The sequence below is a fragment of the Populus euphratica genome, unplaced genomic scaffold, assembly GCF_000495115.2.
Source record: "Populus euphratica unplaced genomic scaffold, PopEup_1.0 scaffold21.1, whole genome shotgun sequence".
In the NCBI taxonomy this organism is placed as follows: Eukaryota; Viridiplantae; Streptophyta; class Magnoliopsida; order Malpighiales; family Salicaceae; genus Populus; species Populus euphratica.
Window position 1 is genome coordinate 1,355,101 of NW_011499887.1, and position 16,739 is coordinate 1,371,839.

The following is a 16,739-nucleotide window of genomic DNA, read 5'->3' on the forward strand; positions in this document are numbered from 1 at the left end:
ATTGGTTTGAAAATATGGGTTTAGACTTTAGTCTTTAATCCTACACTGAACTGATTCAACTCTGCCAACCCATTGGAGTCAAGCTATAAGAAAACTTTTTGGGATACCTACTTCTTCCGGGCTTGGATGGTGTGGCTTTATTCAAATTGAAAGCGGTGAATATTTGAGGTCGAATCCTTGACAGATGCATGAGAACAAAGAAGGTTCTACTTGACAGCCAAGTTGATTTCAGGATTAGCAGGCTTGCCATTCATGGGCCAAAAGCATGAAAACAAGTTTAAGCTCCTGGTCCATTATCATTTACATGGTTAGAGCCCAAATGATAACGGGTCCCTGAAAGGGACAAACGACGTAACTTCCGCAATAGATGAAGGAACCTGGCTGAACTGATCAGACCATACCATCCCTGTATTACGAGGTCATACAATACACAGATTCAAGGGGCATACCTTGAAAAAAATAAAAAAAAACCCTACAAGCTAGCAATTCCCATTAACACAAAGGCAACAAGCAGATATACCACGATAATAGCTCAAAACCCGTGTTTCGAATTTCAGACTTATGCCCATGCTGAAAAGCTCTTCGCACCGCTTTGCCCCATAAGGTACTAACGTAACTTGAGAATGTCATCGACAGACTCACACACCTGGCAGTAGGGACCCCTAACCTTGTGGCCACCAGGCACTGCCAGTTGGATCACGTTGGCCACATTTTCTGCCTTTCTGGCAGATATGCATTTCAGGGGAGTCACTGAAAGTGAAGAGGCACGCGTGCAGGTTTGCAGATGCACCGTGAGCTATAAGGCAGTCACGCTCTATCTCACCGAACTTGACACCACCAAAACCTGCAACCTGCTGTCTTGTAAGTGGGTGCACTGGTCCAGTGTTGCGAAATTTAACCTTGTCTTCAGCCATGTGGATCAACCACTGATAGAATATTGGTCCCATAAATATGAGAGAACACACCATTTCAACGGTACGACCATGGTAGACTCTTTAATTCCCCCATCTCGAAAATTTAGCCCTGTCGTACATGTTTGATAGAATGACACTCTCAGAAGCATGAACAGAAAGAGATGACAGGAACTTGGAATGAACAGCATGAAATTTTACAATAATGTGTGCCAGGACGGTGTAGTCTGGTACACTGAACCACCAAGAGTGACACAGCATTGACTTTTTTATTATTTTTTTTATTCTAAAGCATTCTCATATAACATGGAAGTTCAAAGAAATTACGTAATAACATTTAAAAATGGCACAATTGCAGTCCAAAGAGTAATATAAGTAAATGCAATGTCACCTGCGAAGCTGGTCTCCGATGTCATCAACAGAGAGAGTGAAGACAGGAGTAGCGCATCTCTTTGGGCAACCACAGGCAATTCCCTTTCCCAAAGCAGCCTCTAATAATTGACCAGGTGTTTGTCGTGAAGGAAATGCATGTGGATTTATTACAATATCAGGAACAATTCCTTGAATTGTGAAAGGGAAGTTCTCTCAAGACCCTAACAAGTCCAGAACACCCTTTTGCCCATATGCATGCTTGAGAACTTATCTCCAAGACATGGAGATCGAACTTGCAACAGCAATTATGGAATGAAATGTGTTTTAAGAACATAATGCAATAAAACCAAAAGCAACATCTATAATATGCAAAACACACCCACTCGCTCACCACACACATTTGTTTCAAAAGGACAAAGGGACTACACCAAAGGAAAAACAACCCCAGAAAATCCACCAACAGCGAATTACATAAAATTGGTCAAGAGAACAGCAAAATCAAACACAATTATCAGCTCTTTTGCATACATGTATTTCTGTTTCACATCACCAGACCTTACATTTTCTACATGTGTGAGCAGATGGTTATCCATGCGGGAGTTGTGCTTGTATGTTGCCTGAAGCTAGAACTAGAAATCAACTCTCAGATTTGCTACTTCAGGCAACAATAGAACCTTTCAATCATAAGAGTGAGACATTACAGTATCAAGAATGACCCTATCAAACACAGTACAGATGGTATCAGGTCAAAGTGCAATCACCAATAAAAGCCACAACTATTAGATAGAATCATGTACCTGAACATCAACAAGAACTTTCATTCTCGCCAAATATGTCATATTCTGAAGTCTGGCATGCCAGGGACACTAACTGATGCCCGTTCCCTTTCACCACCTCTCTATTTACACATGACATATCCAGGCTCACCAGCTACCTCACCAAATGAATCAAAGGCCCTCTGGAGTCCACAATCGATTAAGGCATTATATGAGTTGATTTGGTGACTAATGAGACCATACTCGTCAAAAACAACGACGCTGCCTTCCTACAGAAACTTCGCAAAGTTTCTTCCCCAAGTCATATTAGTAAGCTGTGTCCATCAAATCATCATCTATATCCATATAATCAATTCCAACCTTACTACTCGGACCCATCTCCTCCACATGATCTGATGATGACAGAAACATCAATGACAAAGCTGCAATCACAACTGAAACAATTTAACTCTTGCTGAAATCGAAGCCACATAGAACATACAAGTGAAAACAACTTACGCTTTCAAGGCTCAGTAAAAAACAGTTATGAGAACCCTTTCCTGCTTAAATTAAGAATATCCTCAGAACATCAAAAGTACTAAAACTCAACAAATGAAGCCCAAGTGCTCAAGCAGCATCAACATTTTACTCTACAAATATATTTCCTCTACCGCAAAAGCCATTAAGCATTTGGATTTCACTCTGAATTCCAAATGAAAAAATAATTAATCATCTAGATTTCCTTTAAAACACCTTAAGAAAAATAGCTCATTAGAACTTTGATTAATATCCAAAAAATGTCAAAAAAGGGCATTTTTTTTTATTATGAAAAACCAGAACTTTTAACAAAAAACAAGATCATATTCAACAACGTAACCATGACATTATATTAATGCAAAAAAGCCCATCTGTTCTTAGTCTCCCGCACTACTTTTTCCTTCCAACAAAAAAAAAATTGTAAACAAGAACAATCTTAGTCATCTGGGTTTTTCTCTAACGCAACAAAACTGTCATCTAACCACTAGATTTCCACTAAAATGTGTAAAAAAAAAAAGGGTATCACCGTACTTAGCACAGACAAAACAAAAACCCCCAAAGCTACAAACTTTAACCAGTTTTAACAAAATAAACCCAAAATGGGAAGCGAAAGATGTAAGAAATTAACAGAGAGAAGAGAAAACTTACATTAAACCCTAAGAACCCTCTCTTTTTTTATCAAAGTTTGAAACTTTTGGCCTTGAAATGAATGAAAAAAATTCTCTATACACAATGCCAGTGTTAGAATTTTGAAGGGTTTTTGGTTTTCGATGAAAAAGAGCTCTGAGTGAGTGATTTCACAGAGAAAAACGATTTATTTTGGGAGTCAGAGGGGGAGCACTGTAAGGTGTGTCGCAGGGGAAATATTGTCATTCGGAAAGAATGAGACCAATGCTTTGAGAGTACGGATTCTGGATATTTTGCGTTGTTGCTTTCAAAGAAACCCTGCAGAGAGACCGTCAAGCTACCATGTCACTAGAACGTGAGTGGTTAAAAAACTCCCAGCACCTTGATGTCTCATCTACCATCTAGTTAATAGATGCAATAAAAAACACCGTAAGGTAGCGTCTCGTCAAGGAAGGAGACGATGGAAGGAAAACCCTATTAATTACTCGCTCAGCACTATCAAATAACTACTCTACTGTGGAATAGAAAGTATAAATTTTTTGTTTAAAAAAAATATAAAAAACTTTTTAGCTTTTGACACGATCGAACTCCAATTTTTACTTGCTCAGCACTATCAAAGAAGTTTACTCGTGCAAAACTAGCATATCAGTTAAAAATCATCATAATTTTTAGTATGATTGATATAAAAAATTTACGGGAGATTTTCGAAACTTAGTTCTATATAAAAAAAATTATTGGTTCATTCCTTATATGGATTTCTTGAAATAAGACCCGTAAGATCTAATTTGTTTAATTTTTCTTGATTTTTTAAATATCTTTTTTTACTTTGGATTTTATATTATTTTTCTTTATATTTTAGAATTTTAATTATTTATCTAGTATAGGTTGGTTCTTTTGAAGACTTTGTAAATCTCTATACGTCATTTTTAAAACATATAACAAAACTAAATAAAAAATTTAATTTATGTTTTTATTTTTATATTTTTAACCGAACATTGTATCTTTTTATTTAATTCTTAAATCCAATGACAATATCTAAACGCAACCTGGCCTATCAGTGCCATTCCATTCCCATTTGTTGTTTTTTTCTTTTACTTCATTTTCAATTTTGAAATGGAATATAGTAATTTGTATTATGTATCATATTAATAATTTGGATATATCCCAAAGTCCAAGAATGTCTAAAGTCAAATTCGATTTATCTGCCAGGATTACCAAGCGCAAAATGTAGTGAAGGAAGACTGGTAACAGTTACTTGCTTTATCATCCTTCCATGGCCTGTCTTCATTTCTTGATCATATAATTAAATACATGTTCATATGTGTCGTATTCTGCTCTTGCATGACTGCAGGCTCCAGCAAGATTGTCCAACGACCTCCTCATGAAACTTCCAGCTTAGCAGACAAAATGGCCTTCCATCATTCTCCTTGTTCAGTTTATGAGGTTCTTCCTACTTTACCTCCTCTGCGGTTGGGTCACAGCATACATCACGCCAGGTCTTCTTCACCAATGCCTGGTTGAAGCAAACATGGCGCTAAATTTAACCATGGTTTCGGATAACACAGAACTGGAAGAGCCTTTGCCTGCTTTTTTTAACAGGATAAGCTAACGAAAAACTCTAAATTGAAAAGTGTCGCAAATGGAAGTGGAGGATACACTTTGCCTTGTCTCTCATATACACTTGATGTTTCACGTTATAGATTTCTGATGGCCATAGATTGCTGCAGTAGAACTTCTTCACTTTATCGTTGTCATAGTGCTTCCAGGTGCTTCATATGCTTGTTCATCCTGAAACACAGGCCATGTCAAAGGATTTTAGAAGCAGGTTTTTGTACACAACACATTGACTATAGAGCTTCTACAATTTCAGAATTCTTGGTTGTATGTATAGTTCTGAAGGTAATGTTCTTGCCTCAATGTAATATCATTAGATTTTAGAGAATAGTTGTAACCATTCATCTACCATGTTTCTGTTAATTCTCCAAGGAAATATCATGTTACGAGGTAATACTAGAAGCTTCAGTGTGATTGCTTGGGCAGGCAGTCCCCAACCGTAAATTCTTCTAGCAAATTTTATATTTTAGTAGTTGGTCTCGAATCTCGTGATTGTTTTCTGAAAGATGAAATTTTTTCCTTGGTTTTTTTTTTTTTTTTTTTTTTTTTTTTTTTTTTTTTTGTTCTCTTTGAATTCTTAGCCATTTGTCCAGACTTCGTTTGGTGTTGTAGGATAATTGTCCTGGTCAGATTATTTTTGACACAAAGTTTGTCTCTCTAGGGTTTGATTTGCCACAATCTTTTCTGGACGATTCTGCTTGTGCTCAATTTAGATGGTAGTAAAATAGGCGACCTGCCTTCTAAATTTCAATGGAGTTTTGCCCTTCTCTTAAAAAAAAGCTGGCCCCCACCTATCTCTGAAAAATTAAACGAGAAAAGTCGGTCCCTCGACGAAGTAGAGGCTGGCCTTGGCTAGTGTCTGTTTCAAGCCTTTTCTTCTATAATACCAGATAAGCATATAGCAGATGGAACCCTCATAGTTCTTCAAGTTTGCCACATCTTTTTCTTGGAACTTTTCTTCTTCCTGGCTCTCTGGGTTTGTAATATAACTACGCTGGAAAACACAAAAATTGCACAAGCTGCAGTATGTAGTTAGAAAAACGACAAAGGAAAGAAGAAACATTATTTATTGGGCTTCAAAATTCACCTTAAGCTATTCAAATTGATGAACAGAAATTTGTACATGAACACAAAGACCTGTACTCGTATTGCTCAGTACACCAAAAGCAAAACGGAAATTTTCAGTTTCAATCGCAGCCCATCTGCCCTTTGTCTGCGTGACTCCATGTCTCCAATATATGGCAGATACTGTGCAATCCAAAGGCAAAACAGTTCTATTACCAAACACCGATCGCAATAACTCATGAACATTACACTATCAAAAGTTGCTGTACATTAGATGCTCAAGTTAAGGACTAAGAAGTTTCGCACAGTGACGTGGATTGAGTTTCGAGGATTCTGGAAGGTGACAAGAAATAAGACAGGCAGTGTCTTTCCACCAAGAAACTTCCATTTCTTTCTCCCGCAGCTTGTGCTCAGCACATTCTATCATTCCTTCTAGCTCTCTTATCTGTTCTTGCTGTCTTGATTCCAGTAATTCGTGCAACCTTCTCTCCAATTCATGAGGAGACACACCACAATGCTCTTCAGAACCTGCTGCTTTTTCAAATTTGAAAGCAACTACTTCTCCAGAACTTACAGTCTGGCTTTTTGAAGTAGCAGTGTTCACATCGGTGACCTTCCATTTCAAATTTCCAGAACTTACAATCTGGCTTTTTGAAGTAGTTGTGTTGTCATTGGTGACCTGCCATTTAAAAATTCCAATACTGAGTAGATGCAACTATGAACATGTAATATTGTGGCAGGAAGATGAACAGAAAATAATCCTGGAAAACTTAGGTTCCAAACACGTCCTAATTTGCAATAAAACTTCCATGAATCTTTAAGGACAGGGAATCCAAGACAAATGGACTGGATATAAAAAACAATTCCAGTGAGCAGATTAGTTACGAATTCAATTGTCATATTTTAGAAAGACATTTATAGTTAACATAAACATGAGAGCAATGAAATGGAACCATTGGCTATAGGTCCTCAAAATTTGAAAAACATTTCTCCATTGAAAGACAGAAATTCCATGATTCCAAGAGAAATAACAAACCACAGAAATCAACACATGATTCAGCTTACACTTCTCCCTTTCTGTTGTTGATGTTTCACCGAATTCTCGACTGTATCCAAGTGAAGTTGCAAGCTCTGAAGCTCCACTTCAAGTTCCGCCTCAAGTTTATCCCTTCCTTCTGAACACTCTCCTTTCTTAGGTGTCTCGTATCCCAAAGACTGGCCACAAACTGTAATTGTTGATGACCCTGGTAAAACATGACAGTGTAAGGATTTGCGGAGAAAGTTGGTTTTCAAAATCCAGACCATCTGCAATACCTGTGGTGGAATAAGCACACATTTCATTCATCACAGATGGCTTAGAGAGCCCGTCTTTCTTTTGCAATTCCTCCCTCACATCTTCAAGAAGCTTCTCCATTTGCATTCGCGTTTTCATTATCTTATCAAGCTCATTGTTACTCATTGCAATTTGATACAATAGACAACATCCAACTCCAAGGTTGACAGTAGCCTCCCTGTCACACTGTCCTGAAAATAATTTCAAGACAACAACACTAAACATGTAAAAACTCTTCCTTGTATATATGAAGAAAGAAAGTACATCGCGACACCTGCTTCCATAACATTATATTACTACATATCACTTTCAATTGCAAAAACAGAAGTACTCAGTTGCAACAACAGAAGTCTATGAACAATTGCACAAAAATTTAACTGCGTTTCTCGTAATTTTCATATGAACAAATTAATCATAATTTTTATGGATTCTTCTTTTCTTTCTGGGTTTCTCGTAATTCCAATATAACAGGAAAGAAACTCCACAAAAGCACCAAAAAGGGAAAAAGATTAATTTTTTAGTCTTCTATCGCTCCTATTCACAAAAGTTTTATGCCAAAACAAAATTTACCTGGATTGGCAGTCTGGGAAGACGAATTCAAGGAAGCCTCGCCGTTGAATCCATTCGTCGAACTGTTAACCTGCGCAATCCGACCACCAGCCAATCCATTCCTTTTACTCTCTTTCTTTCTCTTCCGCCTCAAATCAAAGAGCCACCGAGCAATGCGAGAAAGGTAACAGTGTGCAAACTTGCGCCGCTCTCTACAGCCCAACCCTTCTTCCATCATCAACAACTCCAACAAAAGTCTTTGTTGAAAGACAAGATATCGGCAATACCAAACACAACAAGAGAACTGTCGTGGGTTTTTTGAGATTCTAAATGGGGAGATGGAGAAAGAAAAAAGCAAGGGTTTGGGGCTTTAAAAATGGAGCATTGGTGACGAATCTTCATGGGGATTAGGAGATTCAGATTTTTTGGGAAGGGAATTAAATGTGAGGGGTAGGATGGAGGTGTGTTTGGATTGTTGGAAAATTTGGAGGGAAAGTTACAGATGTTGTGCTCTGTTTCTTACCTTGCTTTGTCTCTTTTTGTTTATGTGATTGATTGAATTTATGAGCGCCAAACATGTGTATTGAATTCATACCTAAATTTAAAGGAAACAATTAATACTATTTTAGTGATAATAATTCTATAATTGATGATAATAAAATTAAAGTCTTGTTTGTTAGTTTCGTGTAAACACTTTCCTCAAGCTATTTCGTGTTTTCTTTTTCTCAAAAACAATAACTAAGTTACCTTTAAAATTAATTAGATTGGCATCCAGGTTATTTATGTTTTAAACTTTTTTTTTAGTATTAATTAGATTTATTATAGGAAAATTTAATATTTTAATAAATAAAAAATAGGTGATATGTGTATTAGATATGTTAATATATTAGACGTATCTTTGGGTTAGATTGTGCAAGAAATCATGTACAGTATTTAAAAATAATTTGTTTTTATGTAGTTAAAATTGTATCGGTAACCCCTTTTTCTATAGACGACATACATGTAGATTACTAATTTTTTGTATGGCATTGACAATTTTATTTTTTATTTTTTCACACCTAACCTTCTAAAATTTCAAAAAAGCATTTCAATTTGTTTTTCCTTAAAATTTGATTTGTGTTATTTTATTACTATTTTTTTTATTTAAAGTAATTGTAAAATTAAATAGTTTTTCAAATTCATCTTCTTTCAATCTTTTTATTTGTCAAATTTAGTCATTATTATCTTAATAAACATGAAAAAAATTAAAAATATTTTTTAATTTATTTTTTATGATATAGTCAAATATTTTAAATTGATATGGTTTTTTTTAAATGCACCAACAAGCATAATAAGAAAAAAAATCAACTTTTTAGAAGTCAACATTTCATTAAAATTATTTTTCAATATCAAACTATTTTTAACAAATGAGGTACAAATTAGTCACCAATCTTCGAAAAAATGTAAAAGTGATTTACTGGTCCATGTCTGAAAACATAGTGAATTTGGGTTCAAGTCAAGCACCACACCCCCAAAAGGTTCAAGTTGAATTGTTCTAGCAATATATTATTTTGATCTATGTGTATATGTGCTCAAATTGAAGAAAAAAAAATCATTTGTTTCTGGTTGGAATAGAATTATATGTTGGTTGAACAAAATAAAGATAAATTATTTAATAATAATTTGGTTTGGTTCAAAGCCACAAGAACTTAATTTTGAATTGTAGTTTATGAGGTTATTTTGTGTAAACCAAGTAGTGATGACTAACTAGATGCATTGACCTTGAGCGGGGGAATGATTTTGTTTAGAGGTAAATATTACATTTCTTTCAAACAAATCAATATACATTAGCATACTTTATGAACATATAAATCATACAATTGGGGAAGCAAAGAAAAATTCTTAAAAGGGTACGAGATTTCCATACAAAACGTATAAGTTTTTGAAATTTTAATTAACTTGATTAGGACATAAATTATTTTAGAGGCGTGTTATAGCTTGGATTAAAAAAAATTGAATATAAAAAATATACTTAGACAAAAACTTTTTGAGATTATTAAGAAACTTGATAAATAATTTAAATTTAAAATTTTTTAACCCAACTATTTGCTAAACTTTAAGTTTAAATTAAATTGTGTGGGAGTTGTTTAAATATAACTTTATTCATAATTAAGTCTAAAAAAAATCAACTCAATACTAAATGATATAATTAAATAAAAATTTTATATTAAAGAATAAAATTATAAAAAATTATAAAAAAATCTAAGAAACCTAAAGGAATTTAAAACCTCATATTAAATGGAGTTGGAAAAAAACCAAAAAACTTTTATTATATGATAAAAAATAAAAATATCAATTTACTATCAACTAAATAAATGATAAAAGTAAATAAACATCCATTTAGGTTTTATGATTTTTTCATAGTTTTTTTAATTTTATTATTTAATATTAAATTTTTATTTTCTTTGGGTTATTTAACCTTTTTTATCATTTAATATCATAAATAAGTTACATTTTTGTAAACACAACATTTACTTAGTGTCTTATTTTCCGATCACAAATTTTTTATATACTGTGTTTTGAAACTGCCTCGCTAAAATCTCCTGCAGATGTATTATTTCACCAAAATTTTAAATTTTATGTTCTAATAACCTAAAATAGCTAGATAAAAACAGAACAAGCAAGCATAGCCCAAGTAGCCAGCCATCGACACCGTGAAGAGGAGGTGCCTTGCTGATATTCGAGGACACCCAGGTTACGACCTGGTAACCTAACCTTCCTAAAGGAACAAACAATACACTCATTAACTGCAAACACATGCCTGGGATTGTGTTTTCTTAAAAGACAATGACCATAAACCTAGAAATATTGGTTCCACAATAGCTTGTTAGAATCAAGGAAAAATGATGTGTTTATGAACCAGATGAATTTATATTTTTAAAAAATTTTAATATATATTTTTAGATCATTTTAATATATTAATATTAATTAAAAACAGTGTGCTGTGTGCTGATGGAATAAAAGAAATGGACCAACCAACAGGATTTTTTAAGATGAGGACTTGTTTGTGAATCGTTAAATTGTTCAGGGGTGATTCGTAGTTATCTCAACACTAATAATGCTTTGAATTTTTTTTTTTTTTTTTATGATATCTATTGATTTAATGGAGCATATGACAGTGACAGAACAAAAACCGAAATAGACAACAAAGCAGAGGGGATTAGGATAATTAATTTGGCTTAATTAGTAATTGTACCATTTGTCTTAAGCACCTAAATTCAGGGAACGAAGAATAGAGTTTCTTCCTTTATTTATCAAGTTTAAAATGGTAATTAAGTTGTCCATACAACTCTATAATTTTAGAACTTATTCCGAGACAGGGCTCCAGCATGAATCCAGAGAGTTTGCTTAGGATAACATTTAAAAAAAAAAAAAAGTTGATGGAATTTACCTAACCTATTTAGATTTTTAATCCACCCAATCAATTATTTTCTGTGTTTTTTTTTATCTATAACATGGGCTGGTCATATTCTAGATTGATCTGTTTAGTTGGTTTAAATTTTATAATTAGATATAATTCTTAAAAATAATCGTTATTTTTTAAAAAATAATTGTAGGTTGTACCCGTAAAAATGAAATTAATGCCACTTTGTTTAAAACTATTGGTTGCATGATAAATACATTGATTTGTCTAGTACATGACTTCATTTGATTTGTGCATTGGAAAGATCTCAAACATAGAATACATGTTAATTATGCATAGTTTAGCTACATACTAAAAGAAAAAAAATATAATAGCTTCACTTTAAGCATAAAATATATAATGTTAGAAACTCAATTCATGATCTCACATCTAAGTGTTTAAGTTATAAGATTATTGAATCAATTTATATATTGATTTATAAGTTTGAGTTTATTGTTTTAAAATAAAAAATAGAGGATTTTTTTAATTTAATATAATTTTAACTAAATCAATTGAGTTCAACCAAATTTATAACTTGTTTTTAAATATATATTTTATATTAAATTTTATTGCAAGATTTTTTATTCAACTTATCAAAATGAATTGAATTTAACAACAATGGCTTTGAATCGTTTTATTCTTAATCAAGAGAACCTCACACAAAAAGATCAAGTTAGTAAAAAAACAATAGTTTTCTTGTAACTTCTTAAAATTTTAATTAACTTGAGTAAGGTATAAATTAATTATAATACTTACAAGTAATTAATCTAAAAAAATCAAATGTATAATCATTATAAAGATACTCATTTAGGTTTGATTTTTATATATAAATTTAAGGATACATTATATAAGGTAAATATATATATCCTATATATAACATAATTATATGACACATGGGGGTATTATAGCTTATTACTAGCCCACTCCAACATTTAACATTTAAATAAAGCCTAAATGAATACAAAACAAACAACTATAATATAAACAACCAACTATCAGTATTATTAAAAGAAAAATGCCTCATCAAGTTTCACCAAGTTTTGAGTACATGTGAGTTTAAATCTAATAGACTAATCTATTACCCATCAAAACATTAATACAAAACATATAAAATTTTAAAATTTTATATAACTTGATTATATTACTAACTGCTTATAAAACTTACCAGTAATTAATCAAAAAATAAAATAAAAATCAAGTATATAATCATTATAAGGATAATCATTTAGGTTTGATTTTCATACATAAGTTTGAAGATTTACATTTACCATGATATACTAAATAATGAAAAAAACTAATGTATGAAATGTATCCACAACCAAAATATCTCTTATTGTTTTATTTTCTTAAAATTTAGATTTTAGAACTCATTTTAAATCGGGTAGGATCCTCGTTAAGCTGATATATTTGTAATGATTAGGTATTACCGTATATATTCTCATGTTTTCTTATTATAGGATTCCTATAATAATAGTTGACACGTTTAACTAATGTGTTCGTAATAAGATCTTATTTGATGTATAAACAAATTTAAAACCTAGATAATAGACTAGTCATGTTGATTAACCTATTTCTAATACAAAATTATGTTACTTTGATATAAAAAAATTATAATCCAAAATGAAACCTAATTTAGGCCATGCTTCTGATTACTGGGTCACTAGATTGATTAGATTCATTTAATAAAATTGAGTCTATAACTATATTTATAATATCAATATAATTATAAATTGATTAGATTCATTTAATAAAATTGAGTCTATAACTATGTTTATAATATCAATATAATTATAGATTGATTAGATTCATTTAATAAAATTGAGTCTATAACTATGCTTATAATATCAATATAATTATAGTGATCAGACTTAATATATTTCTTATTGGATAATTGTTATACATAATATCTTCATAACTTTTCAATTGTTAGCTTGTTTGTGTGCCATACCTTCCTAGTTATGTTATAACAAACATGTTAATCTATTTAGAATAGCAAATACAACTAGGCATAATAAGTGAAAAGTGGGACAGTCTTAATATTGATTTACTTATTAAACAAACATTTGAATTAAATGTGTGTTTGATAATATAGTGTAAAATGTTTTTTAATTTAAAATAAATCAAAATGATTTTTTTTTAATTTTTAACATCAATATATGAAAACAAAAAAAAAATCAATGCATTGATTTAATGTCTTTTAGATGAAAATTTTTTAAAAAATACTTTGAAAATAAAAGATTATTATAATTCCAAACATAAACTTCTTCTATTATCTAAATGTCTTCATTGATTTCTCTAATCATATTATTATGAAAAGTGGAAGAACACTAATGTCATTTTATATTTTTATCATGTAAAGCAAAAAAGTTATGAGATAATGGCCTGATCAATGCATAATTATGGACTTTGACAGGATATTAGATAACAAGATTTGATAGACTAATTATGTTTTTTTTTTTAAAAATTAAAGTTTATTGTTGTCATGTTTTATGTTAGAAAATAAGTCTGATCAATTATATTTTTTAAAACAAGGTGAATATTTAATTCATTAAATAACCTTAAATGGTCCCTACAATTTTCTCCTTTATTCATTTTAATACTGCTACTACAATTATGGCACCAGCTAATTAGATTTGTTGTTGTTTTTTTAGTTATTTTACCCTTTTATAGATATTCTTATGATTATACATGCTAGCCATTCAATAGTTATGGGTTATATAAAGCATAGTGACATGACTTAATTTAGTTTAATAGGTTAATTTGGTAACCTGCGCCCCGGCTTGAGTTGAGTTTTTTTATAAAATAGTATCTTTTTCTTTTTCTTTTTCTTTTTTTAATTATAATGATATTATTTTATTTAAAAAACTAAAAAAAGATTTGTCTGGTGATTAGTACTTAAAAGTGCATTTTTATCATGGTTTTATATCATCATTTTGCACTTGAAGTATCAATAACTCCTTAACTAAAACATGTTTTATAATAATATATCTAATAACCTAAGATACCTTTAATTTGTGGTAAATATTCATTTTAAATGCAGGCCTATTAGATAAATGAAAGGATTGATTTATGAATTTAAGAACTGAAATTGAAAGGATAAAGAGATGGCCAAACATAGAAAAGAGATGTCGGTGCAATCCAAACCGGAACACTGTTCGGTAATTGGGTCATATCTGGAGCTACAGATCTCAGATTTAGGTCCAATTTATATGGATGGAAAGGTAAGACATAGGCCTACAACTTTCATATGGAGCCCAAGATCTAAAAAGGCCATTATCAAGTCCAAATTGTAGCAACAACAAAGAAGCCCGAATCTGTCTTCCAGCCCGAGCACTGTTCGGTATTTTGGCCATATCTGGAGTTCTAGAAGTCCAAATGAGCTGAATTTTTTACACAAGAAAGCTGAGACAATTGCCTACAACTTTCATGTTTGCAACTGGCTCCAATTTTGACGTTATCAATGACGTTTTGGGCAGACAAAAGAAGATAAGGATTGTCACCAAGTCAAAAGTTGGTCACCCACTTATCAATTAGTCATCAAATCAATAGTTCCCAATTTTGGCCTATAAAAGGAGACATTTGCCATGCATTTAGGCATCTTGGTGTTCAGATCAAGATCATGCTCTTCCTTTCTCTCTTTGTATTTTTTATGCTTTGTTTTCATTAATATTAAGTTTATGCCTTTCATTTCCTTTCCTTTACTTAGTTAACTTTTATGTTCTTATTTTGTTTATCTATTTTTCTTTCTTTCATTATGTCTAGCTAAGTTAATTATGTCAAGGTGAAAAGGTTACACTAATGGTGTAAGAATAAGTATAATGTAAACTTAATATGGACCTTAATGTTTGATACTAACATGTTTTATATTTGTTATCTTGTTCACTCTTTAATACTTTGCTTGTTAAATGACTAATCTTGATTTATGTTGTATAACACTTGGTACAACAAATGCTTGGCACTTTCATAGCCCATAATGTATGGTATAACCGACACCTGAGCTATGAAAGGAACTTGATTTGTTGTTAACATAAGTTATAATCATGAATGCTTGACGAGATTTACAAGTATTAGCATTAATTGAATAAGATGACTAATGTAATCATGTTAACAATATATAATCTGATTGGAACCTCCTTTGTGTGTGGTTTCCAATTCAATAATAAGAGTTTATACTATACTTGTTTGATATACCATTAGTGGAACCTCTAACCTTGACATTTGTTATGTCGTGTCATCTGGTAAAAAATTAAATTGACTTATTGGTTCGTGAATTGACAAAACCAAACCAAATCTTGAGATATTTATTTGAGATTGTGATAACTTTATAAAAAATAAACCAAAATAAAGTTATTAAACCCTATGAAATCCATAACCATGATCATAGGTTTGGTGGATTAAACTGAAAAATCAAGTCAATTTAATATGTTATCATCTAAAATTTTTAAAAAATATCATCTTATTTTTTTAAGTTATATTAAATTTTTACTGGTCATTCAAACAGCCTTTGGACTCTCTAAGTTAATTGGGTCACATTGTAACAACCTTCATATAGTTTAACTTGAAACTCAAGCTAGGAAAGACATTGAAATTAGTAGTTTAAAGGTTGACTTGATAGATAAAATTTAATAATAATGTCAAAAAATTTATTATTACCTAGATTTTTTTTATATTTAAAAAATTTTTATTTTGACTAGAAATTATTGCAATACAATAAATTAATGCCTCATAGAAGAACTTGAATAGGTAAGTTTTTTTTTTGATTTTTTACAAATTCAAACAAACACACAAAATATGGATGCAAAGTTTTTGTAGTTAAACCTTCAATTCATGAAATACTAGCTTTGAATAAAATACACGACACCAAGTTTCACAGACGACTAAATATATCAATAACTAATAGAAATTTTTTTTGGCAAGTTAGTAGCATAAGTAGGGTATTGAACTTGAAAGTATGAATTGATTTAGAAAATCTATAATCTAAGCTGGATTTTAATTTAAATTGAAAAATACAATAACTCATTTTAATCTAACGAACTCGTAGATTTAATTGAATTAGCCAAACTTAGTTTAGGCAATAGTAGTATTTTTTAAAAAGAATAAAGTTATATTATTTTGATAAAGAGTGATTGGTCCAAGTTAATATGATAAATCTGAATTCTTTTTTAAGTTAGTTTTAATAATTGTAATTTTTTTAATTATAACAATATAATAAAAAATTATCTTGCACTATGTAGTTGATAATCATTTGATCCATTGATTAATTAAGAAAACATCATTCAATGGCTACTTTATGTAATCTAAAAGCCATGAATCTAATTTTTTATATGCAAGTTTGGTGATATTTAATAAACCTATCGCATTTAAAGATTCATCCTTGATTTACATTCAATCTAATTAGCAAATAGAATTATATCATAGAGAAAAATATGTTATAGTTTATAAATATACAATATAATAAATATACCGTTACTTATAATTATATAAAAAACTAGCATTCTTACTAAATAAATAATAATATTGTATAAATAATCAAA

At 31.1% G+C, this 16,739-nt stretch overlaps 1 protein-coding gene and 1 pseudogene across 1 annotated transcript; both read right to left on the reverse strand.

Moving 5' to 3' along the window:
* Positions 1 to 328: 328 nt before the first annotated feature.
* On the reverse strand, positions 329 to 2,104 carry LOC105130612 (DNA-directed RNA polymerase D subunit 2b-like; annotated as a pseudogene).
* Positions 2,105 to 5,864: 3,760 nt separating this feature from the next.
* LOC105130584 (protein POLAR LOCALIZATION DURING ASYMMETRIC DIVISION AND REDISTRIBUTION-like) lies at positions 5,865 to 8,307 on the reverse strand. Its single transcript, XM_011033153.1, has 4 exons — positions 7,785 to 8,307; positions 7,196 to 7,405; positions 6,947 to 7,125; positions 5,865 to 6,560 (listed from the first exon to the last, which is right to left on the reverse strand). Exons 1-4 carry the CDS (start codon positions 7,999 to 8,001, stop codon positions 6,165 to 6,167), a joined length of 1,002 nt encoding a protein of 333 aa, XP_011031455.1. The 5' UTR covers positions 8,002 to 8,307; the 3' UTR covers positions 5,865 to 6,164.
* Positions 8,308 to 16,739: the final 8,432 nt, after the last annotated feature.